The sequence below is a fragment of the Castor canadensis genome, chromosome 1 (assembly GCF_047511655.1).
Source record: "Castor canadensis chromosome 1, mCasCan1.hap1v2, whole genome shotgun sequence".
NCBI classification, from domain to species: domain Eukaryota; kingdom Metazoa; phylum Chordata; class Mammalia; order Rodentia; family Castoridae; genus Castor; species Castor canadensis.
Window position 1 is genome coordinate 3356443 of NC_133386.1, and position 23382 is coordinate 3379824.

General features: G+C 48.8%; 1 protein-coding gene across 8 annotated transcripts in view; it reads left to right on the forward strand.

Annotated features, from left to right (window-relative positions):
* Nucleotides 1-23382, forward strand: part of Pde10a (phosphodiesterase 10A) — a 487897-nt gene that overhangs the window by 244651 nt on the left and 219864 nt on the right. The window contains exon 1 of one of the 8 annotated variants that reach the window (XM_074070647.1): nt 870-1761. The exons of 5 other annotated variants lie outside the window; for them this stretch is intronic. In XM_074070647.1, coding sequence (XP_073926748.1) covers nt 870-1761 — 892 coding nt within the window. Of the gene's footprint in view, nt 1-869; nt 1762-23382 lie in introns of those variants that run through there. 2 more of the 8 variants (XM_020158719.2, XM_074070682.1) reach the window with 2 other exon arrangements.

Genomic DNA, 23382 nt, shown 5'->3' on the forward strand with positions numbered 1-23382 from the left:
CGAAGTTAGTTGTAAAGTGGGTATCGCAAAGGCAGTCCTGGGGGTGAACCGTTTGAAACCTTAGTTTATTGAAGACACTGTGCATGGATTTCAACTCCTACCGAATGTCTGAATTTGACCCCCCGCCCTCCGGGTTGATGGGGCTGAGCACCGCTCTGTTGGCCATCAAGTGTTCCCTGGCTGACAGGTCGACTGGGCTGACCCAACCACAGCACACAGCTGGAACAGCTGCAAGGTTGCAGACTTACAATCCCGAACACCGGACCCTGCTGTTACAATGCCAGGCAGTCACCAGACCTTCCCCAGCGGGCTCGCGGGCCTGGGTGCACTCAGTGCTCGGAGGACTGTTGGGGTGCGGGGGCCTGGCGCGGTGGGGCCGAGTCCCAGCAGGCGCGCAACGTGGGCGCGGGTGGCGGCGGCGTGGGGAGCGCCCGCTCCGCCAGTGGGCGTCTTCTGCCGCCGCCGCCGCCACCTCCCCGGGCAGCGGCACTGCGGCGCTTTTTTCCGCTGCTTTCGAGCAGTCGCCCAGGCTCAGGCGCCGGAGCGCGCACAAACCACGCCACGCCTGCAGGCAGCGTCTCCGCAGCCCCTCGCCCGGCCGGGGAAGACGCCGATCGCGCGCGCCGGCCGGTAGTCAGGCGCCGCCACCGGGGACTCGCCCCCAATCCCGGGTCCTCCCGCACCCCAAGCGGAGCACGAGGTGAAGACTGAGCCGGGAGGGGCACGGAAGACGGGAGAGGAGGACCCGACAGGCGCTCGGGCTGACCCGCGGGGAGGGCAGGTCCTGCGGGGGCGGAGCCCGCCGAGCCCCGGCCCGCCGCTCCCTCCCGCCGGCGGCCTGCCCCCACCGCGGCAGGAGGAGGAGGGCCATGGCCAGCCCCGAGCAGCCTCGCGCTCCCCGCCCCCGGGCTCCGCGGCCAGCCGCCAGGGACCAGCCGGGCCCAGGCCAACTCCGCCCGGAACCCCGGCGCTGTGCGGCCGGCGGGGGGAGCGCGCCGGGCCCGGGCCTGGCCCCCGAGCGGCCTGGCCACGGCCGGGCGGAGCGCGCGCCCCCGCCCCCCTCCCCGGCAGGCCGCGCCGGCCCCGCAGGGGGCCCCGGCGCCCTCTCGGCGCTCGGCCCTGGAGGCTGCGGCTGGGTGGCGGCCCGCGCTCCCTTCGCGCTCGCCCTCTCCTCCTCTGTCCCCTCCTCCTCTCCATCTTCCTTTTACTTCTGGCCGCCGCCCCCTCTGCCCCCTCCCCCTTTTCTCCCCTCCTCATCTGCCTTCCACCTCCCCGTACGTCTCCCAGGAAGGGAGGGCGCGGCGGCGGCGGCGGCGGCGGCTCGAGGAGGCGGCGGCGATGCTGGCGGCGGCGGAGGAGGGGGACAAGAGGCAGCTCCCTTGAGCGTCCCCCCCAGCAGTAGTCACCGCAGCAGCGGTGGCAGCGGCGGCGGGCGGCGGCGGCTCTTCCTCTCGCCTGCGCTCCAGGGCTTGCTGCTTCCAGCCCGCGCCGGGCCCCGGCCGCCGCCGCCGCCGCCGCCGCCGCCGCGGCTTCCCCTCGGCCCGGCCGCGCGCCGCGCCGACTCCCCAGGCTTCCCGGGCGCCGGCGGGGGCTGCCCCGGCCCCGGTCCCGCCGGTAGCGGCCGAGCTCCGCGGCGGCCCCGAGGCGCCGGCTTCGCCCTTGCCGCCGCGTTGCCGCTGCTCTTCGGCTCCGACATGGAAGATGGACCTTCTAATAATGCGAGCTGCTTCCGAAGGTTGACCGAGTGTTTCCTGAGCCCCAGTAAGTGGCCCGGCTCTACGCTCCTGGAGGCTTGGCGCCTCGTGGGGGGCTGGGGGGCACGGACCGCTGGGCGATTAGCGCCCAGGGGGCTTCCATGAAGGGGCAGGAAGCTGGTAGCACCTCGGTGGCGCGCGGGAACGCCGGTCAGTGCAGGGACACCGGGCTTTCCCAGGCTCCGCTAGCGCGTCGAGGAAGGGTGGCCCGGGGGCGGCGGGAGCCGGGTTGTTTAGAAAGGGACGCCTTCGGCCCTTGGTCCCCCTGGGGTCGTTCCTGGCCACACTGGCCCGGCGCGAATCCTCTCAACTTTGCCACCGCCTACGCCAGGTTCCCCGCTCTGGAGCCGGTGACCACTTGACTGGAGTAAATGCGCTTCTGCCAGTTGGGGGTCCCGCCCCCTGGGTCTCAGCAGGCCGGGGCGCCTCGACCCCGCGCCTCCCAAGGGGAGGGCAAAGTGTTCTGGAGGAGGGATCTGAGGGATGGAAATGGCTGCACCTCCACGGAGAGGGCGCGCCCCCACCCAGAGCCCACCTAATGCACATCCTGGGGTTCTCTGGGGTTCGGTTGGTGAAGAAAGGGAGGGACAATGGGTTGTTCGCGTGGAAGAAAAAGGCGCCGCGGGGTCCGACCCGCGGATGGTGGTGGCGTGGCTCCGCCGCCTCGCCACTCGCGGGCTCCGGCTGAGAGCGCGCTGGGGCAGGGGCGGCAGAGGCGTGTCGTGGGGGAGGGGGAGAAGATCGATTAGGACGGTCGAGGCAGAGCTTCGCTGCAAGGCAGGAGGCAGGCGCGAGATGCTGAGGAAAGAGAGGCCGGATGCGCAGAGGGGGGAGTTGCCGCTGTCGTGGATGGAGGGTGAGCCCGGTGAGGACGGGAAGACCCGGGCGGGAGGGGGCGAGGCGGGACCGGATTCCCGGGAGCCTTGATGTCCGAGTGGTCGCACCCGTGGGGCACCGGGCGGCTCGGGCTCCAACCAGGCGAGGCGCGGCTCCCCGCGGCCCGGAGCGCGGCTTGGGCGCCGCGGTCCACCGCGTGCGCACCGAGCCTTTGTCTGCTTCTCGCAGGCGAACCGCGCTTCTGTGGCGCTTTCACCGGGCAGACGCTCCTGTAGGTTGCCGTTTAGGCTTCCCTCTCCCAACTGCCGCTCACCCCTTGGCCCTGACTGACCCTCAGCTCCCGAATACCCCGGGTCAAGCCCCTCCTCGTGGCCAGCTTTTGGGATGCAGCAGCCTAGAGTACAAGCGTGTTCCGCGCCGGCCTGGCTGTCTTCTGCAGTCCCGCTTCCCTGGCGCGGGCGGGTCCACGGTGGCCGCGTGGCCAGGTGAATCTCCACTTGCACTTGCCCATTGACTTGATTGGCTGGCAGAGCGTAGTCTCTGTGCCCCTAGCTGACCTCTGGATCCTGAGGTCTCCCCAGGTGTCTGCCTCCCCACCCTGCTGCAGGTGTCTGTTCAATTCATACCCCATGGATGCTGGGGTTGAAAAAAGATGGGATTCCGGGCATGAGTGGACTGAGCTTGTGGTCCCACCTGCTGCAACTTACCTTGAGGTCAGCAGAGACATTTTTTCTTCCTGAAAGAGTCTCTATGAGTTGGCCATGGGTTGAAGGTAGTGGGAGGGTGGGGTTCAATTGTCTCCCATTGGGTGGTGGAGTAAAACTAAGACCTGGCCTAGAGCTGGGGTTCCCTGGGGTCCCCTCCCTGGTGCACTCCTGAATTTCCCTCCCTGGTGCACTCCTGAATTTCTTATTTGCAAAGCAAAATCTTCTTTGGTAACTGATGGGGGGGGGTGTTGTAGGTTGCTGTAACTTGTAGTGATCCACACTGTTTTGGGGGAGAAGGTGTAGCATGGATTCTTAGGGCTGAAAAATCCCTAAAATGTGTTTGGAAGGAACACATTTTCTGGAGATGACTCTGTAAGCAGTGTACCTGCTTGTTTGAGGTGGGGCTGGCTTTGTGATGGATGTGGAGTGTAAGGATGAACAGCTCCAGAGAGAAGCTTAAGTTGTCCCAGGGGACTTCTAGGTCACCCTCCCTTTAGGAGGACCCAGCATTTGGAGCAGAGTGCCTTTGGAAGGGATCCTCTCCGCACACAGTTCCAATGGGGAGAAGTCAGATTAGTCATGGCAGGCTCCAGAGGCCCCTTGTGTTGTTCCCAAAGCAGCTTCATCTGGGACATCTTGAGGGTGGTGGGTACTAGGATGCTTTTCAACACAATCTTTTTCTCCTTACAGAGGAGAAAAGGAAATGGATCTGTAGAGGAAATTCAGGCTGTCTGCTCTGACATTCTTGGCTCCACTTTTGGGGTCTTTTGTTTCTCTCTGTTGCAGTACAACAAGCAACGTCAATCTCAATTGCTAAAGTCCCTAAAGCTTGGCAGAGTTCTCTGATATTTTTCATAAAAAATCAGTCTCTTTTTTAAAAAAAAAATTCTGGATTTTATAAGAATGTAAAAATACCCACGTCTTCAGATACATCTAAGTGGAGTTTTTGTTCCCTTTTTCTTTAGATTTGATCACTTGGTCAGCCAAACAAGTTGTCATGTCAAGGCTGCTGTGTTTAATTATTGCTTGTATAAATGCCTGCTTTACTTTTGTTATCAAAAAGCAAATCATACATTGAAGGCACAAAAGCCAAGACCCATTCCTGTCCATTTTAGTTCACACCTCCTCCTGCGTTCACTCAGTCATGTACCAAACAGACACTTACCCAAGGCCACTGCCATGTGCGGTCCTGGCCTGGCCAGCCCCAGAACCTGGAGAGGATACTTGCCACTGACCTGTCCTGCAGGACTTTGTCAACCTCTAGGAGAGGAGGAGCAGCCTAGGAGTAGGCTTGGTATAAATGCCCAGTGTTGCAAGTGGTGAGTGGCCCTGTGCCTGATGCTGTCCCTCTGTTTTTATCAGGCCATTTCCTGTTATCTGGTGACCTTTGGCCTTTTCCAAGCTTCACACTTCATTGTTGGGGTAGTTGCTGATTGAATAGGAAAAGCCTACACATGGACGGCCCAGACCTGTTGTCCCAGAGTGAATCCCTGGCATTTCACTTTGCAGTGTGACAAGTGTGTGTGCAAGTATGTGTGTGATGTGTGTTTGTGTGTGTGTGTGTGTGTGTATGTGTGTGCAGTGCAGAACCAGTTGAGAAGCCATGCTGGGAGAGGCCAGTGTAAACTGCCTTCAGTCTTCTGGAACAAATATCATTATCACTAGCCATCTGTTTGCATTAGGTGGCTAGTGGTGTCACTCTGTTGAGACATGGCTGGAGGAGGTGCCATGGTGGGATGGGACGTACACCTGTGGAAAAAGACTTTGGAGGTTGAGTGAATGCTGCTCTGAGATCGGTCAGAAGCCACAAACGTCACCAATGTCTCTAATTATATAATGTTCACATTTCACTGGTGATAGATACAGAGAGCATTGGAAAAGAAAAACTTCGATGGTCAAGGAAGAAGCAGGGGGACTAGGTGGGAGCAGGTGGCGAATGCAGCTGCTGATACCTTCAGACTGCAGCTCACTGCATCCTTCTCAAATACTCAAAGCAGAAAGTACGTGTTTTCAGGAGTTGTGGATTTAAATATGCTCACACCCATCACTAGCCACTCTTCCTCTGTTTCTTGAGACATGAGAACTGTGTGGCCAACACTGAAACAGACTGAGATAAATATAATTCCTTTTAAGAGCAAATGTTGAACACTTCTGTGCTACACTAGACTTCACAGTTAGTGTATTTTTATGGGCTCTGTGAGGCTAGGCTGCAGGGGAGACCAGACCCATAGCACAGCACTGCACTGGAGTGGATCTAGCTTGGCTAGTTGGTGAAGGCTTATGCAGTGTGTACTGTAAATTGTGTGAAGATAGTGGACCTGACATGCAGACAGAGGTGCCCATGAAGGCAACCTGCAAAGCCAGGTGTGGGCAGTGGTAAGTGTCCTTGGTTATCCCTGGAGGGGTGAGCTGGTGTTTGACTGGGTAATTGGTTGAAAGGGCAAAATTATTTAAACTGTGTGGGGTTATTTAGTTTATTAATATGTAATTCCACTTTTATATTGAAAAAACTATGGACAGAGATACCCTCTAAACGTTTAAAGGAGAAGCAGTGGTGTCATGGGTATTCTGCTATGATGTATCAGCCTTTGGCAATTTTTGCAGTCAACCTTTTTCTACCCCACAAGCAAAAACAATGCTGTACAATGGCTGGTGTAGCAAGTATCTTGTTTACTGTAAAGGTTACACATGGTGTGTGGTGAACATTTCACCAACTCATGCACTGTAGATTCTTGTTTGTTTAAAAGTAACCCATAAAGTCTGCGGAGAGAAAATTCATTTTCATGTTAAAGGAATAGTTTTCCTTAAAAGGAAAGCTCTACCTTGTAGTTCAGAACATCTTAATTTTCTTTTAACATGTAAATCGAGTTCTTGCAGCTGATCTTTCCTCCAAGTATATTTAAAGGAAAACTCCAGGGACAGAAGAGTTCTGTCAAAGAGGACAGCAGGTATGGATCATTCCTGCTTGCCCCTGGCACCTCCCACTTTCGTACCTCTTGTCTGTCTGTCCTCTTTAGAGGACACACTGGTGAGCGCCAGTGGGCAGTGCTTATCTCTCTTATATCTCTTGAGATCAGTAGTGGCTGACACACACGTGGAAGGTACCTATATATTTGTGTAGGAAATTCCAAGATGGAAACAAAACTGATCCAAAGGAAATGAAGCAGGGTGCCTGTCTTCAGGAAACCTAGAAACCCATGAGCAAGAACTGACATTTGCCCTGCATTCTAGGGGCCCAGGATTCAAAGATGTGTGAGACAAGATCATGCTGGAACAGGGGCTGATTTCTGGTAGTTATCAGCCCAGAGAAGAGTGGGAGCTAAGTCCAGGCAGGCACCATGCAGATGACAAGAGTGACAGGACAGGTGTCTGACTAGACCCTGGACTTCTTAGTTTCTGGGCTCTCTGGCTCCAGGCCCAGAGAAAAGAAGAAGGTACTGTATACCTGCAGTGTGTCTAGACCTGCTGTGGGCAGCAGGGACCTCAGCTTGTGTGGTGCCTGCTCTCCAGCGGTGTAGATGGTGACAACCAAGCAAGCAAGAGAAACACATCAGAAGAGCTGAGCTCTGAATTGAAACAGACTCAGCCACTGGCTTCTTCACTTTGGCCTGTGAACATCTACCTGGGTAGGGGCAGTAAACTAGGGTCTAAGTGGCATAGGGCAGCCAGCGTGTAGACATCTGGGAGAAGAGCCTCTCCAGCAGATGGACCCCAAGGGTAGAGGGCAGAATGAGGATGCATTGCTGGAGCTAGTTGCTGGCTAGGACACTGACCTGTGATGAGGCTTTGTTAGGGAAAAACACCACACTTCACTCCTGGTACACAGGGAGATTGCAGAAGGTTTTGAACAGGTAGGTGCTATGTGACTTAGGCTCTCAGAAGTTCATCCAGGCTACGGTTCAGTGAATGAATCTAGGGGCTGTTGTAAGAACAGGTAGTACCTGCAGGTCATTGCCAAGAGAAGATGGGGACTTGCATTAGGCAGATGGCAATAGAAATGAAAGCCTGGGGCAGGAGGCAAGGGGAGGCAGCAGGTGGACTGGCCATGTGGAGTACAGGGACAGAGGACTTGGGAATGCATGCCTGGGTTTGGGCCCTGTGGAGTGGTTGCTGGGAACGGAGGTATACAGGAGGAGCCCACTCAGGGGCAAGGGCTGGGAGCAGCCTTGGTTGGCAGTGCTGAGTGTGAGATACGTGCTGCAGATGTATGGGAGGTGGGAAGAAGCAGCTGAATGAACCAGGTCTGCAGAAGCAGGGCTGACAGTCCTGGGGTGGGAGGCCCACAGGCAGGAAGGCGATGCTTCATTTGAACGACAGGCACTTTCAGGGAAATAAGTGCAGGTGGTTTGGTTGTGGAGCACTTCCCTTTGTGCAGTGTTAGAGCTCCGTGATAGTTTGATGCAATAAGGGCAGTCCTCCACAATGCGATAGCCTGAATTGGATTTTTAAGGAGATTTGACTCCCCAGCCCCAAGCAGTAGCTGAGGCCACAGTGGGTATGAGGAGGGCAGAGAACAGAAGTGACCAGAGGAAAGAACACAGGAATCCCCTGATCCAGAATGGAGAGAGCTGGATGAAAGGAGGTAGCACCATAAGAGCTTGCATGGAGTCCAAGAGGAACCTTAAGATGGAAAAGGCCAGGTATCCCAGGGATCAAGTGGGTTCCAGTGGCCAGCGTGTCAGTAGTGGCCTTGGTTGAATGATGTGGAGTGGAGTGGCAGTGGCAGAAGTCCCATTTCAGTGGGGACAGTGGATGGTACGTGAGCTTGTCCTGGGAAGCTGTGGTCCTTCAGCAGAGGGGTGGGAGCTGCCCATCCAGGCATGGGGGGACAGTGCTGGCTGCTGCCTGTGGAGGCTTGGCCTTAGCATGTTTGTTTGCTGAGGAAAAGGGGTTTGGAGAAGCAGGCCAAGGGGGATGGGACGGCCCTGTAAATAACAGGAGGGTGAGATGTGGCACCCCAGGCAGGCTGTGATCCCTGGAAGGATGTGTGTCTGCAGAGGCAGCTGGGGAGGAGGGTGGTGGATACTGCTGCCTGGCTTTGGGCACAGTGTTCTCACCAGACACCATTGGCCCATTTCCCATGATTGGTCAGTCTTTTGGTCATCTGGGATTGAGCAGGAGGTGAGGCCTGAAGAAACTTACAGTGGGCACCAGGGGAGTAGGAGTTGCCAGGAGAAGAGCAAGGACACGGAAGGCCCCTGCATGTTCCGTAGCTGTTATTAGTAACCCACAATTAGATGGGTGACATGAGGGACCAGGAACTTTTTTGAAGACAGGTTGTACGATTCAAGCAGTGGCTTAGGAAGACTTAGCTGCTGGTGGCCTGCAGAGCAAATTGCAGTAGAGAGCTGGCCGTGGTGTCTGTGCATCCTCTACATTTAAAGATTATCCCAAACCAGAAAGTCTGCACACTCGCAAACACACGTCATGATGAAAAGTGGCAGGCAGGGTGACACTTGAGTGGTGCTGGGAGACGAAGAGGATTTGGTTTGTGGACTGGGATGAGGGGAGGGTTCTGGAGGGAAGAGAGGACCTGGGCAGAGCATGGATGGAGGTGAAAATGTGCCGCCAGGATTCAGGAAACGTGGAGAATGATGTAGCTGCAGAAGAGGTGGGGACGTGGTCAAGGACAGAGAGTCTGTCTTCCTTGCAGGGTCATCGGCATGTCATGTTGAGGGACAGGGTAGGGCCCGAGAGCACAGTGCTGTTAGGCAGCATGATGCACAAGTGTCTGTTGAGTGTCTTCGTGCACTGCTTACTGCCGCTTCATTGCAGTAGGTACGTAAGGGGAGCCCGTTCCTTGCTTTCAGGTTGCTATGTTGAGGGATCCAGACAAGACACAGGGCTCAGTGACCATGCTCAGAGGGCTCTGTTGAGCTTTCAGGTCCCCTCACCTCTGTCCACTACCTCTCACTGCCTGCGATGTGTTTCACACACCTGCTGCTAGAAATTGGTGAACCTTTGCCCTGTTTCCTCTGTAGGACCTTCCTCCTACTGCCACCTTACTGTGTGGGACCCCGTCCTGCTCTGCAGCTTCTGCCTGGTGCTCTCTCCTGTGCTTCCATGGCTCCTGCTGCTTGTGCCACCTTCATGGCCATCGCCCACTAGCCGTGCCCGTCTTGAGGGCAGGGAGTGTGTTTCATTCATGGATTTCTTACCCTCAGGGCCTGGAGCACTGTCCAGCACAGGAATCTAGGGAGAGAATAAGCAGGTGAAGGTGGTTCAGTGGGAGGTGAACCCTTAAAAACATTCATTTTCCTAAAAGGAAAGAAATAATGAAATAATATGCTTGTAGAATTCTGCTGGCGTGACTTGAAACTTCATCTGATTCATTATTTTTTTTTCCACATAATCCAAATACACTCTTTGGCACTGGTGCCTAGGCGTCTGCGTCACTGTGAACACAGCACTTCGCACAGTGAGGTCGCGGGAGGGGACCAGGCAGCCTGGGAGAGGGTGGGGGTGGGGGACTTTGGGGACCTCCACTTTCTGTCCTGAGGCTGTGGTGGAGGCCTTTTCATTTGGACAAAAGCAAAGTATTGCACATAAAATGCTGAGCGATGCCACGTGTGGATGTGAAGAATTATTTATAAAAACACAGCATATTTGGACTTTTTAAACTTGGCAGGTACTGTAGAAGGAGCAGTTTTGCATGAAGAGCGGTTTTCTGTGGTGCAAAAGAAAAGATGAGACCGTGATTGGCAGGATTGCAGGGCAGGGAGGGTGACAGGTTGGTACAGGCTGAGGAAAAGCAGAGCGCTTGTGTGCAGCGTGAGCTGCACTTACTGTACAGTCATACTACCTGCAAATTCGGAATCCTGGCACCTCAGCCTCCCCAGTGCTGGGCTCACAAGCATGTGTCACCATGCATGGCTTTAGTGCTTTCTGTGACAGTTTTAGTAACTTCAAAAAGAAGTCTGAAATGATATCCAGAAGAGCTGACGACTGTGGCTCCCTGGACGTGGTAGTTGTGTATTTTATTTGCTGCTCTCAGAGTCGTATGCATTTTCAAATTTTCTTTTTGTTCCTAGGATCAGAAGTTTATTTATAAAAAAATTCTTGTCCAGTCAGTCATCGTGTCTTTTTAGGACAATACTCTTTGTTTCACATGATTAACTATATCATTCAATTTTTAAGGCAGATTAAAGGCCTCGTTATAAAACCTCATAATTAAGACCGTGTAGTGCCAGCCTGTGGATGATAGGCAGACAGATGCAGTAGAACAGGAAAGCTGTAAGGTAGACCCTGAGACACGCGGGAATCCAGTGTAGCAGGAGCCTCATCTCGTGGAAAAAGAAAGGGTGGAAGATCAGGAGATGATCTGGGGACAAGTAGGTCTTTATCCAGAAGAAAGTGAAGTCATTCCTCGTACTGTACCTCCAGGTTAAAGTCCAGGTGGATCATATATTTAAATATAAAAAAAGGAAACCAAAATAAAACAAAATTCTTTTCTGACCTTAGCCCCGGGGAAGACCTTTTAAGAGGTGATTCAAAAATCCGGAAGTAATCAAAGATAGAACTGGCCAGTGAGTATACGTTCAGACAAAACCAAACACCTTAGGAAGGTCCTGACACCTAAGGCGGGGATCAGTATTCCTATAGAGTCTCCTGCCTAGTGTCCCTCTCCCCTGCCTTTCTGCCCCTCTCTCCACTTCCCACCATGTTGTTAGCTCCAGCAGTACCAATCCCTAGTTGTTCTTGTTGTTGGCTTTGGAGTAGACACTTCAAGGTCCTATCAAGGTCTATGCTAACCTTCCTGATATGTAATGATAGAAAAATAAATAAAACCAGAAATGGTTAAGAAAAATGCCCCCAGCAGTCCAAGGGTAGGAGCAGACAGTTTGTAGAAAATGAGCAATACATAACTCTTGCAAAAATTAAAATGCTACCTTACTTCATTCACGATAAGATAAATGCAGTTAAAAGTAACACTAGGTACTGTTTTCACCTGTCAGGTTTGTCAAACTGAATAAACTTTATAACCCACAACTGCCAATTCTGTGAGGCAACAGGCCCACAGTCCTGGTCGGAGTATCAGTTGGTATGGTCTTTGAAGAGGCAATTTGGCAGTATTGATCAATATTAAAAATGCATGTACCTGTTGAACCAACAATTGTACATCTGGGAATTTGTCATCTAGATATTCTCATGCATAGGCAAAATGTCTTAACGAGGTATGAAGTCTGTTGCAGTGTTGTTTGAAATAGAACACTGGGAGTTGACCAAAGGTCTACCGAGGGTCCTAGTTAAGTAACACTGACAGAAGTAAAAACTAATGCAATGAGGACCTTCCAAATACCTGGTTACATGGAAAAAGCAGGGTGTAACATACACACCTGCACTCACACATATGTAATAAGGACCTTCCAAATACATGGTTACATGGAAAAAGCAAGGTGTAACACACACACCTGCACTCATACACGTGCTTGTGCTTGCACACACACTTGTGTTAGAAAGGACACAATAAAATGGATCCTGGGCCATTGCAGCTACACAAGAGGTGGAGGTAGGAGGCTCCCTGGCTGAGGCTGGCTTGGGCAAAAATGTGAGACCCTACCTGAAAAATAACTAAAAGCAAAAAAGGGCTTGGGCGTGGCTCATGAGGCACAGCCCCTGCTTAGTAAGCATGAGGTCCTGAGTTCAACCCCAGTAGTCCCCCACCTTCTGTTTGTTTAGAATTGCACAAAGAAATAGAATAAACAGAAGGAACTGCTAGTTGACACTGGTCAGTGTGGGGTGTCAAGGAGAGAGGTGAGACATAGGTGATTGGGGAACAGGGGTTGGAGAAAGACTTTTCAAGTCACAGTTTTATGTTTTTTTGATTTTTGAATAATATAATGTATTAGCTACTCAGAAATTGCATTTACAAATAAGCCAGAACTCTGTGGAATGCTACTTAATCAATCGTGCGTTGCTTTGCTGTGTGTTGATGTAATCTTTCTGTTGTCCTGTTTTTCATTGTCTTCTTGTTGAGATCAGCATTTCATTTGTCAGCCCCTAAAGTTTCCTGGGTTGATTTCTGCCTTCCTCTAGCCTCCCACTCACTTCTCCTACACAAGATCCCAAAATGTCAAGCCATGAATATTAAAAACACCGTGTGCATCAGTACCCTCCTAGTTTCTTATCAACTCCTTTTCTACGTCACATGCAGATTGGAGAGTGGAGAAACATCACTTGTTTTTAAATGTGGTTTCTGACTCTGATAGAGTCTATGTCTTCATATTTAAGATCTGAACTATTGTTTAAACTGTTGGAGAGCTGCCCAGCCAGTTCATCTGGTAGAAATCACTACATTTTGGCAAGACACCGTGAGAATGTGAGCTTTACATTCTAGCACTTCTCAAGTAGTGAAATTGTAGCCTCAAGTGGCTACATTTAATGACACCACTGAATGGGACTCCCCAATTGTTTATTATAAGCCCTTCCTGGGTAATAGGGATTTGATGACACGTTTGGAGCAGGGACAGTGGGAGCTTGTGCCTTGCAGAGCTGATGGAGTCCTCGTGTGGTGTGTGCTGGGCGGGGCTGGGCATCCTGATGATCCAGCCAGGGCAGGAGAGACACTGCCTTCCCTGTGCTGAGGTCATGGGGTAGAACTTGAGTGATGTCCATCCTCATGTTTGATCTCTTTCCTGATTTTATTTTGGGGTTGAAGTCAGTGCTTTTTCTGTGAGTATCTAAGTGGCCTCTTCCCTTCCCCCCAGCGCCTCCCCCTTGGCTTGGGTTACCAACCCTGCTTACTTTCCTGTGTTCTCCTTGTAATGTTGACATTTTCCTTTGTCTTATCACTTAATATTATTTCCTTCTAGTCCACCCATTGGTTTTATTTTAGCTGCTACTTCCTTCCTAGTTACTGGGTTTTGTGAAAACCCTTTCTTTACCTTCAGTGTCAGCTGTGGTTTCGCTTATCGACTTCTCTGGTGGCTACATGGTCCTCTTCCATGGCTCTAGGAGGCTGTCCTTGCCTACACCTTGGTCTGCAGAGGTGTGAGCTTGGCAGCTTGGGTCCTTGGGTCTCCCTCCAGGCCACTCTCCTCTCACATATACTGTGTTTCTGAAACGTTGATTCTGACGGCTTGCTCTTTCTTGGGGTAGGGCATGGCCAGGGGACCCTGTGACCCATCAGAATCTCAGCAGCGCTGGCAGGTCTTCACACTAGCGATGACTCTGTATGAGTAATGCCAGTGCCCTGGTTTAAGCTGTCGCTCACAAGATCTTACTGTATCTGAGAGTTGGGGTGCCCTCTCTGTTTTGTAACTGTTCTGTGCTTTCTGTCAAATCGGCCATCATTAGGAAATCTGTCAGTTTTTTTGAAGTGATTTTTGAATGTTCTTTTTGTTTTGTGTTGGTTCATTTTTAAACATATCCTAGCCATATTTTTGAGATTCAGAACTGCCTGACTTCTTGTATCTGCATTGCAGCCTGGTGGGAAGTACCAACTATCACTGCCAGAGTAAGGTTTCAGTACCAGGTTTAGGGATGACTTCAGGTATGTCAGCTTCACAGAGAGGTGAAGTGTAGGAAGAGCCACTGATTGCTCCCCTTTCTTGTTTCTTTCCTTGTTGATACACTCCTGCGCCTGGCCATTGTTCATCTCCTGCCTTGTGACTAACAGCTTCTGAGTGAGAAGTCGAGAAGTTGCAGGTATCTGTTAAGCAGGAATCAAGGGGACACTGGAGCTCAGAGCTTAATTACATCAGGCTTTCCAGTCAGGCCAACCTGCCTGAGAGTGCTGGCTCATTGTGAAGAGAAAGGAGGTGACATGAATCAGTGTTCACAGTGGTGCTTTGAACAGAGGAAGTGTCAGGGCACATTAGTCGGTGTCACTTCCTTGGATTTTGAGCTGTCCGTGAGAGTCCTTTCTGAAATGGCCACGTGGAGGCCTTGGTGATGTTCAAGTACAGAGAGTCTGGTCAGAAAAGGAAAGAGCAAGGTTGCCTGAAGCATCTATTTGGCCATGGAAGGTGTTTCTTTGTAGTTACAGGAAGCACAGCTTCTGAAAACACTGACGGCAGGAAAGGCTGGAGTCTTCCAGCAGTTCCACTTTCTTGGCAAGAAATTAAAAGGAAAATGTGTTGAAAATAAAAGGGAAGAATTTTTAGAAAGAGAAAGAACTTAACAAAACCCAAGTGATTGTCATTAGAATTCTTCTATTTAGGGGAAGCTATTGGGAAAAGTTGGAAGGTTATTTTCCCTGTTTGTAGAGCTGTACACCTCTAGCAGGTGTGGTGTCTGCTCTCTCTGGTGTCTAAATTCTTCACGTTGGCTTGGCCAGACTCAAAGGAAATGCCACTGTGGGACTTCCCTTGTGCACTGAGTGGCCTCCTGGGGGGCAGAGGGCCTCAGTGGGCTGCTCATAGCAGAACACACATCCCTCTGTGCACCGCAGCCATATTTGGTTTCTATGTATATGTTTTCCCTTTGCAACTGGTTATTAATTTACTTATAGTTTTGTGAATTGTTGGTTCATTTTCTTAATTAGCTACACAAGTGGTCTTAGCCCCATATTTGTGAATTCAAGTTATCTTTGGTAATTTAATTCACTGTAACTTGAACAGTGAGGATGTACCTACAAACAGTAACTTCCTTAAAGATAAATTTTGAGAAGGCTACATTTCAAACTCCTCTGAAAGCATTCTATATGTAGTTTGCACTTGTGAAACAAAGCTACCAATAAATTATATTGACTTAATTAAAAACTACAAATAGCTGGAGGAATTACACTTTTATCTGTTAGGATATTTTGGAATTCTTTAATCCTGTCTATGGATGTGATCAGCTTCTGTTTTTCAGCAGGTAGCATTTCATAGATACAGAGAAGTTCCAAATGGGCACCCACCTCACTGCCATGACCGTGGGCTCCTTCTCCTGCCCTGAATTCTGTACGGAGCACAGGGTAGGACACAGGGCAGGAAGTGCATCCTGATACGAAAGCTGGCTTCTTGTCCTCTTATTGGGAGCTTGAGGCTGACATCTCCCCCATACAACTGGCAGAATGACCTAGGGATTGCTCACTAAGGGCAGGAGTCACAGGAAACAGGACTGTGACTGTACACAGTTGTGTTGAAGTAAAATTTGGCTTCAGATCTCATCTCTCCTCCTGACCTGTGAAATGGGCATTCATATTTTTTCTTCCAGAGAAGAAAATCACAGACTTGTTTTAAGTCATCATAGTTTGGAATTTTCTTGATGTGTAGAAATGTTCAACTTGTAATACTTTGTTTTGATTCCATTTTAAGTATGAGAGATTCAGCTTGGTTTTTGAGTAGAAAAAGAGAAAACAAAATGCACTTTCTAGAAATCCTTAAAATGTTGCTTCTGCTTTTGAAAAGAGACTGTGACTTCAGGGAAAGATCTGTCAATGAACATCCTCATGTTCCCTGGGGTGGGGACAGAGCTGCAGTGGGGCGTTTGCTCCCCTGTCCCTGAGTCTATGTGTTTCCTGCTCTGTGTCAGTCTGGCCCATTTTCCTGAGGAGACTGGAGTGTGGTCCTATTTTAGGATCTGACCTGCTGCGGAGGTGGCTGGGTGGTTCTGCCTCTCTTTGTGCTTGTCTCCTACCTTACATAAGGATGCTGTGTGTTTGGAGGACGCACAGCACTTGTTTTGGTCATGTTAGCAAGTGACTGAAGTAAGGAAACCTCCAGGAGAGCTCAGTGGATCACCAGACAGCAGAGTGGTTGCATTTCTGTCAGCTGGCTGAGCTCAGACCTCTGTTTTAGGACTCTTCTGAATTACCCGCCTTCATTGAAAATACTTCTGTGAACTCCATTTTCTTCCTTTGGGTTTCCTTGAAGTCAGAGCCTGAGATAGAGCCAGGTGTCTCTCTTAGGAGGCGATTCCAGCAAACAGGAGGGAAGTGGAGCAAAGGGCACAGGCAGGAGGTGTGACTGCAGCCACCTGTAGGGGCTTGGTTCCAGCAGGAGCTGCACCCAGAGGGACAGAGGGGAGCTGCTGCAACCCGGCTTTGCACCCAGGCACTGCACCCCAGCACTGCGCTCCAGCTCTGCACCCTGGCTCTGCTCTCCCACACACCTTTTGCATGGGTGCTTGTGGCCTCGCCAAGGTCACTGGACAGAAAACAGTGAGGTCAGATTGAGCATCTGAGGCAGGAGGCTCACCACTTTAGGTGAGTGTAACCTCAGCAGGGACAGGCCACCACTTTTGTGGCAGACACCAAAGTGGGCTGAGAGGTTGCCACCAAGCATCAGAGCTTCTGCTGTGAGTAGCATTTATTTTCTTCATTCTGTGTTTAGAGTCTGAGGTATGTGATTTATGAACAGTGTTCATGAGGGCTGAGCTGTAGCTCAGGCAGAGCTCTTGTCTGGCATGTGTAAGGCCAGCACGCAAAAAGAAGAAAGAAAGCACTTACAGATTTTTAAATTTTCCTTGAGGAACCTCAAGAAAATCCAAACAGTTGTACTTGTTTTACATCTGAAACATTTTTGTGATAAAGTTATGCTAGTCTAGAGACATTTCACCATTACCAAAGGTTAATTTACATTCTCATATGCTAAGATGGGAGTGTGAACACAAATCAAAAAGGTTTTAGAGACTGGGGTGCCTCAAGTGGTAGAGGATCCAGCAAGTGTGAAACCCTGAGTTCAATGCCTGCTACCACCACCAAAAAAAAAAAAAAAAAAAAAAGATTCTGTAAAAAGAAGCAAAAGTAGATACTGATAACGTTCAGTAAATTGGAACATTCCATGCAGAGGATGTTCAAGTTGTCAAGAATTTCCACCTTTTTTGGTGCCTCTAGTCTTCAACTTTTAAGTGTAGATGGAGGTCATTTTCCATATCATTTTGTCACTGATGGGGTTTAGTTGAGTAAAACATAACTTTATTACTCAGTTTCTCTGGATCAGAAATGATATAAGCAAATTATTAAAATGGTGACCGCAGAAGACTAATGGTAAACTATTTTAAAATAAATGATAAAGGAAGCGTGTCCTGCAAAAGCATCTGTGAGCAGTTCTTGTCTCAGAACAGGGCACGGCCTGCATAACCGAATGCACATTTGTGTTTGTTCCAGCAAAATTTCATTAAAAAGCCGCAATGGGCTGTAGTTTGCTGATCCCTCCCCGTGTTAGAAGGATAAACTATTTTTTGACAACCACAGAGAGCTTGCCAGTAGTTTCGGTGGGAAGTGGTCCCATCACCCAGATCATATTCATCCTCTCAGCGATGGACTCAATCCCAAGTGAGTTCCTGGCCCTTTGCCCTGATGCCCACCTTGCGTGGGGCGTGGTACTCTGCTTTTCAGTTTCTGTGGGATGCTGTAAGGATGGCATTTTCACAAAACAGAAGTTTAAGATTTTTACCTAAAGTTTCTATCATTGATTTTCTTGTTTCTTAGTCTTGTGTCGTCCTAAGTCCCTTTACAAAGACGGATGAAAGAGACCCATGTATAGATATGTATTTATCCTTGTGTGTGGGATTTCTGACAGACTGCTTTAAATGTTCTATGCCTGATAGAACTGGCTTGGAGGCAGGCTAGCTTTAGAGTGTTTTTTTTGGAAAATCCTGCTGTGATGTAGTAATCAGAGTGACCAGTTTGGCAGGAGATCTCTGTGCATAGAGCCTTGTTGTTTTCTTAAAATACTAGTTACCGGTCCTAGCAAAAATTTGGATGGCACACCATTACTTATTATGCTGGGAAAACTTCAGCAGAGCTGAATAGTGAACATACAATATATCACATGTATGATGTGTGATAATGTATTATCATAATGATGATAGATTATTGTTTAGAGGTGAATGTGTAGTAATGAACGAGGGGATGTATTGGATGCATTAAAGGGGGGAGGACTGAGGAGAAACAGCGGTATCTCTCTCCACGTGTGATGCTCCAGACAAAGCCACAGGTAGGCGTTCACTCAGGGAAGTGCAGGAAGAGATCCTGTGGGATCTCTTCATATGGGAACTCTTTACTAGCTGTCCTCAAACTGATATACCCACTGTCAGTAGAGCACATGGACAGTGATTATTTATTTATTTATTAGGTGTAATTGGGTTTGAACTCAGGGCTTCACATTTGCAAAGCAGGTGCTCTACTGCTTGAGTCACACCTCCATTTTGCTCAGGATAAGTTGGGGATGGGGGTCTCACAAATTATTTGCCTGGCCTGGCCTTGAACTGCGATTTTCCTGAGCTCAACCTCCCAAGCAGCTAAGATTACAGGTGTGAGCCACTGGCACCCAGCTGACAGTGATTACTTTTAAGAACTTCTGTAAGTGCTGCCATGTCCCTCCACCTAGCCCAACAATAAAAAAAATAGAACTCAATTTCTGTTTCCAAGCTTCATAGAGGTCTTTTTGACATATCCATCACCTCACCTACTTATTAGTTTGTGTTGAGAATACTGAAAATCTACTTTTTTTAGCCAGTTTAAAATATGCGATATATAACATACACAATATGTTACCTTTAACTAGCGTCACCATACTGTACAGAAGATCTTGAAAACGCATCCCAGCTGCTTAATTGAAACCTGTCATCCCCAGCCCACAACCTTCAACTCCTGGTAGCCACTGTCTACTCTCTGCTTCTGTGATTTTTGACTTTTTGAGATGTCACATATGAGACTAGGTGGTATTTGTCTTTCTTTTCCTGACTTATTTCACGTATCTCCATTTAACGAATGACCTTCTTCCATTTCCAGAAGAAGAAAGGCATACCTCTTCTATCTGGAATCTTACTGTGGAGTGTAAAAATCTTTATAGAGTCCCAACAAGGGTGCAATCACAGAAGGTTCTGACCTTCTGAGGGAGAGTCAGGGAGACCAGGGAGAGCAAAGCAAGGCAAGCTTCTATGAATGTGGGAGACTTTATTTCACCAAGTCAGCAAACTCATGGTGAGGTTCTGTGTCATCTTCCACTTGCCCATTCTCCTATCTGTGCACCCACTCTTCCATCCACCAACCCATCCATCCATCCATCCATCCACCCCACCTACCCATACACTCTTCTACTTATGTATCTGCTAACTTATCCATTTATCTGTCCATCTAGCCACCCTTCTTTCCACACATCCACTCATGTATTGTAGAATTATAATCCAGAAGTAAGAAGTTGGCAGAGGGATGCAAGTTAGAATATGTATTTAAATTATAAAATAACCTTTTCAGACAGAACTCAAGTCTGGTTTAGCTATTTTACCTGACATTGAAGAGTGGCTTTCCAGGAAGTTTTTGTGGTTGAGAGAGTCCATAGCTGAATGAACTATTCTTCAACTCTAAGGTTTTGATAAGAATATATTTAAGACATATTTTCTGTAAAAATATGTGGGAGCATACATCATTCCCAAGTATTTAAACTTGCGATACAGATTTTATATGTCAACTTAGCAGTGTGCTAGGGTACAAATCCTTTTGAAGTATGATGCCGAAGAGTGAATGAATGTAAAGGGTGCTTTGGATCTGGATGACAGGCAGGATGCACAGAATTAAGTTACCTGGAGTCTGAGAGCGGAGGCTGGCGCAGGAAGGCTGGCAGGTGGGAGGATTGTGGTGAGAGTTACTTGAGATTTGGTGTGGTGGAGAGGCCTGCAGGCCATCTGCCCTCTTCCAAGCAGTAAGGGCACTGGCCCGTAGGAGCAGATGTGGGTTCGGGGTTGGGCACATCTTGGTGCCTCGAGAGCCCTTCCCTCCAATATCTCCGTGATCCTGTTTTGCTCATCCTAATTTCCATGTTTATGTGGCAGTCTCTCTCAGTTGAATTAAGTTCCCACCAGTGAGTGTGTTTGAGTGGCTCACGAAGACACAGCAGAGAACTGGGCAGTGTTCTGGCCTCAGCCAGCCTGCAGTGTAGTGGCCAGGCAGACCTAAGTTAATGCAGTGGACTGGGCACACATGCAAGGGGTGGTGTGGGAGTGATCTGGGGATCTGCAGAGTGTCCTGAGAAGGTGACAAGGAGAGGAAGAGACTGAGTTGGGCAGTCTTGGTGTGGTGCAGCAGGGATCTAGCTGGGCTCTGGCCCACTGCTAGGCCAGCAGAAGCAGCAGCAGCAGCCGCCATGGCCCTGCCTTCCCAGGGTCAGAGCAGCAAGTTCCACCCGTCCAGAACAGATCAACGCCATGCAGCTGTGGTAACTCGTCCCTTCTGGACGGCAGAGGAAGTGGAGTTCAGGAGAGCATGTCTGTGACGTCTGTGGGTGGTGTCCATGAGGACAGCTGTCACAGGCCGATAGTCAAGATGAGTGATAGCACCGCTGAACAGACACGGAAGAATTTTCAGCTTTAAAACTTGTAATTCGTTATCTTATTTGGTTCTTGTAGCAGTCCAGAGCGGAAGAATTGTCAGCAAAGCTGGACTTAGAAGCAGAGACTCAGCACTGTGAGCCTAGAGAGGACCAGCAGCTTGGTCAGCCCTTCCACCAGCCCTCATTTGCCCCTTGGGGGCAATTAGGTGCCCTCAGGTCCTTTGCCTCAAGGCCCAGCCTCTCTGGGAAGACAGTGTTGTTCAGAGGACTGAAGGGCAACTTTGAGCTCACTGACTTTTAATGGTTTATGTTATTGTACATATAAATCTTTAAAATACATGAGGACTTTCTTCCCTTCTTAGATGCTACACTGTGAATTTCATATTTCACCCTTTAACTTTATGAGATCAGAGATTGTTCTTTCATAACAGAGGTGTCTTTTAAAGGACCTGAAGGTTTCTAGTTCTGTTTGCTCCTGTGGTTTATAAGCTCACATTATGAACACTTTTAGAAATCCTACTCCAGAAGTTTCTTGTGGCCGACAGTTTGCCTCTCCTTGGAAAGCCTGGTCACGTCCCTCGGGTAGATCTGTTGCCTCTCTCCCCTGGGTCAGGTGAAACAGATGCCCACCTGGCTTGGCAAGTTGTGAGCTGGCATTGAACATGGGAGATGTGAAGTCACCACTTACTGACAGCTCTTCGGACTGTGTAGACAGTAGTTATTGGAGCAGTGACAACAGATATGTGATAGTTATTTTGTGTGTATTGTGACTGTTTTCATCTAGGTGCTTGCTGAGGACAACATAACAGTCAGTACAAAGACACTGTGTTTATTGGGGGAATTGCATTATTCTCTGCTGATTATATAAGCCTTTTGATAAGTAATTTTTATAGATGAATTTGAAAGTTACTTATGCTATCTGTGTTTGATTTAAATACAAATGTTATAACAATATTGCACAGTTTATAAACACTTTATTTTGCTCACTTGTCACTTGACACCTCAATAGGAATTATGGTGTAGAAAGTCTGGAAGGAAGGAAGAGGGGAACGCCACAACCGTTGTGAAGAGTGATAAATTTGAGTTATTACAAAGAGCTGGGCTTAACTTTTGCTTAGTTTCTGTGTTCTTGACATTTTCCTTAAGGTGAAATAGTAGCTGTTTTTCTTCCCATTTAGGGGATACTCGTTAAAATTTGGCAATCTTGTTGATAAAGAAAAATGTTTACTTGTAAATGTTCATAGGCCAAGAACAGTAAGATGTACTTAATAATCTGTTTGCATAATAAAAAATGTATTACAGTTGGCGATGTGGAAGGTGTGTAAAAACTTTAATATTATGTAATAGTAACAGAAAGATGTGTTTTTTAAAGGACTTTAAAGAGTTGGTAAGTAAAAGCCATTTGAATTTTTATGATTGGAAAGCTTCTCTGCTTTTCATTTTGAGCATCTGATATTTCCCATCAATTATGTCTGCATTTTTAACCCTGACGGAAGGACAGGATGGATGCAACCGAAGATGTGATTCACTCAGTCACACAATTACTTTTTATGTCTCTCTTCTCTTTTATCCTGATTAACTGAGTGATTAACTGAATCGTAAAGGTATGGCCTCCTGAAAACATAAAATTAAGTATCTGAGTTTTTAGTCACTCAGACTCAGGTAATGGATGGAAAAGTTGTATAGCAGCAAGCCCGCAAGCTAGAGAGCACAGGAGCCTTTACACACAGAGAACAAGGAAAACCTTGAGGCTGGGAGTCCTTGCCTGAAGTGTGAGTAATCTGAGTGTTTGACACCCCCATGCGCTGGTGTGGACTCCTCGGTCAATCACTTAGTTTCTGAATGTTTTCTCTAATCTGTGAAACAGTGGCAATCTCACCATCCTACAGCTTCTTCCCTCTCTCCCTCCCTTCTTTCCTTTTTGGTCAGGATAAAGATAAAATAACGGATGTGAAAGTGGATTGTAAACTATAAAACTCAGCACACCTCTGATGCATTGCAGGGCACGGTTACAAAATCCTGGGGACAGAGAACGAGCAAGCTCATAATCCCCCGTTATGTAATATTCGCCTGGCAGTCCTGCGTTCCAGGTACTTAGGGACTTTCCTTCTCCCATACTGTAGTAGTTAATTTGCCATTGTTGCTCGAACATTCTATTTTAGATTGCTAGGTAGGCAACTAAATACATACCTTATTATGCAATGTGGGTGTCGTGTGGGCGACTTAACCTTGAGATGCAAACTTAACTTTTACCAGTTTCAGCTAGAATGTGCTTAAATGATGAAGCTTAAGATTTTATAGTATATGCTTTTTTAAAATTTTAAGATTTTTGCATTTATGTGTGTAGTAATGTTATCAGTGTAGAGTAGGAAAATGAAATGAGGAAACCAGTGCAAATGAGGTGGTCTGAGCACAGGAATAAGGGTGCTGTGAATCTTTCTAGAACTCAACACAATGGCAATAATTGGTGTACAAAAATTAAATTATTTTTCTTTTAAAGCTAGATCGTCTTTGATGAGGGAATGACTGGCTCCTCCCTCCCTTCCTCCTTCTTTGTTAAAATCCACTTGCATTTAGCTTTTATTTGCATTTAGCTTGGACCCCTTCTGTGCTTAAAGTAATCAGTTACCAAGCAGATATAAAAGAGAGGCTGGCTGTGCTGCATGGTGGAAGCATTTCCAAACAGAAAGGGTTAAATACCTTTTCTTTTGGAGGAGCAGAAAGTGGTAGGTTTTCTACTGAGGCATTTCGCAAAAGCCTTACTCTTAGAATCTGATAGGTGCCACTGGAGTTGGCCCTTTTCACTTCACATAAAGAAACAAGGGATGCTATTGACAGCAAGTGGGGGACAGGGTTGAGGGAGTCAGGAAATGGGGAAGGGAA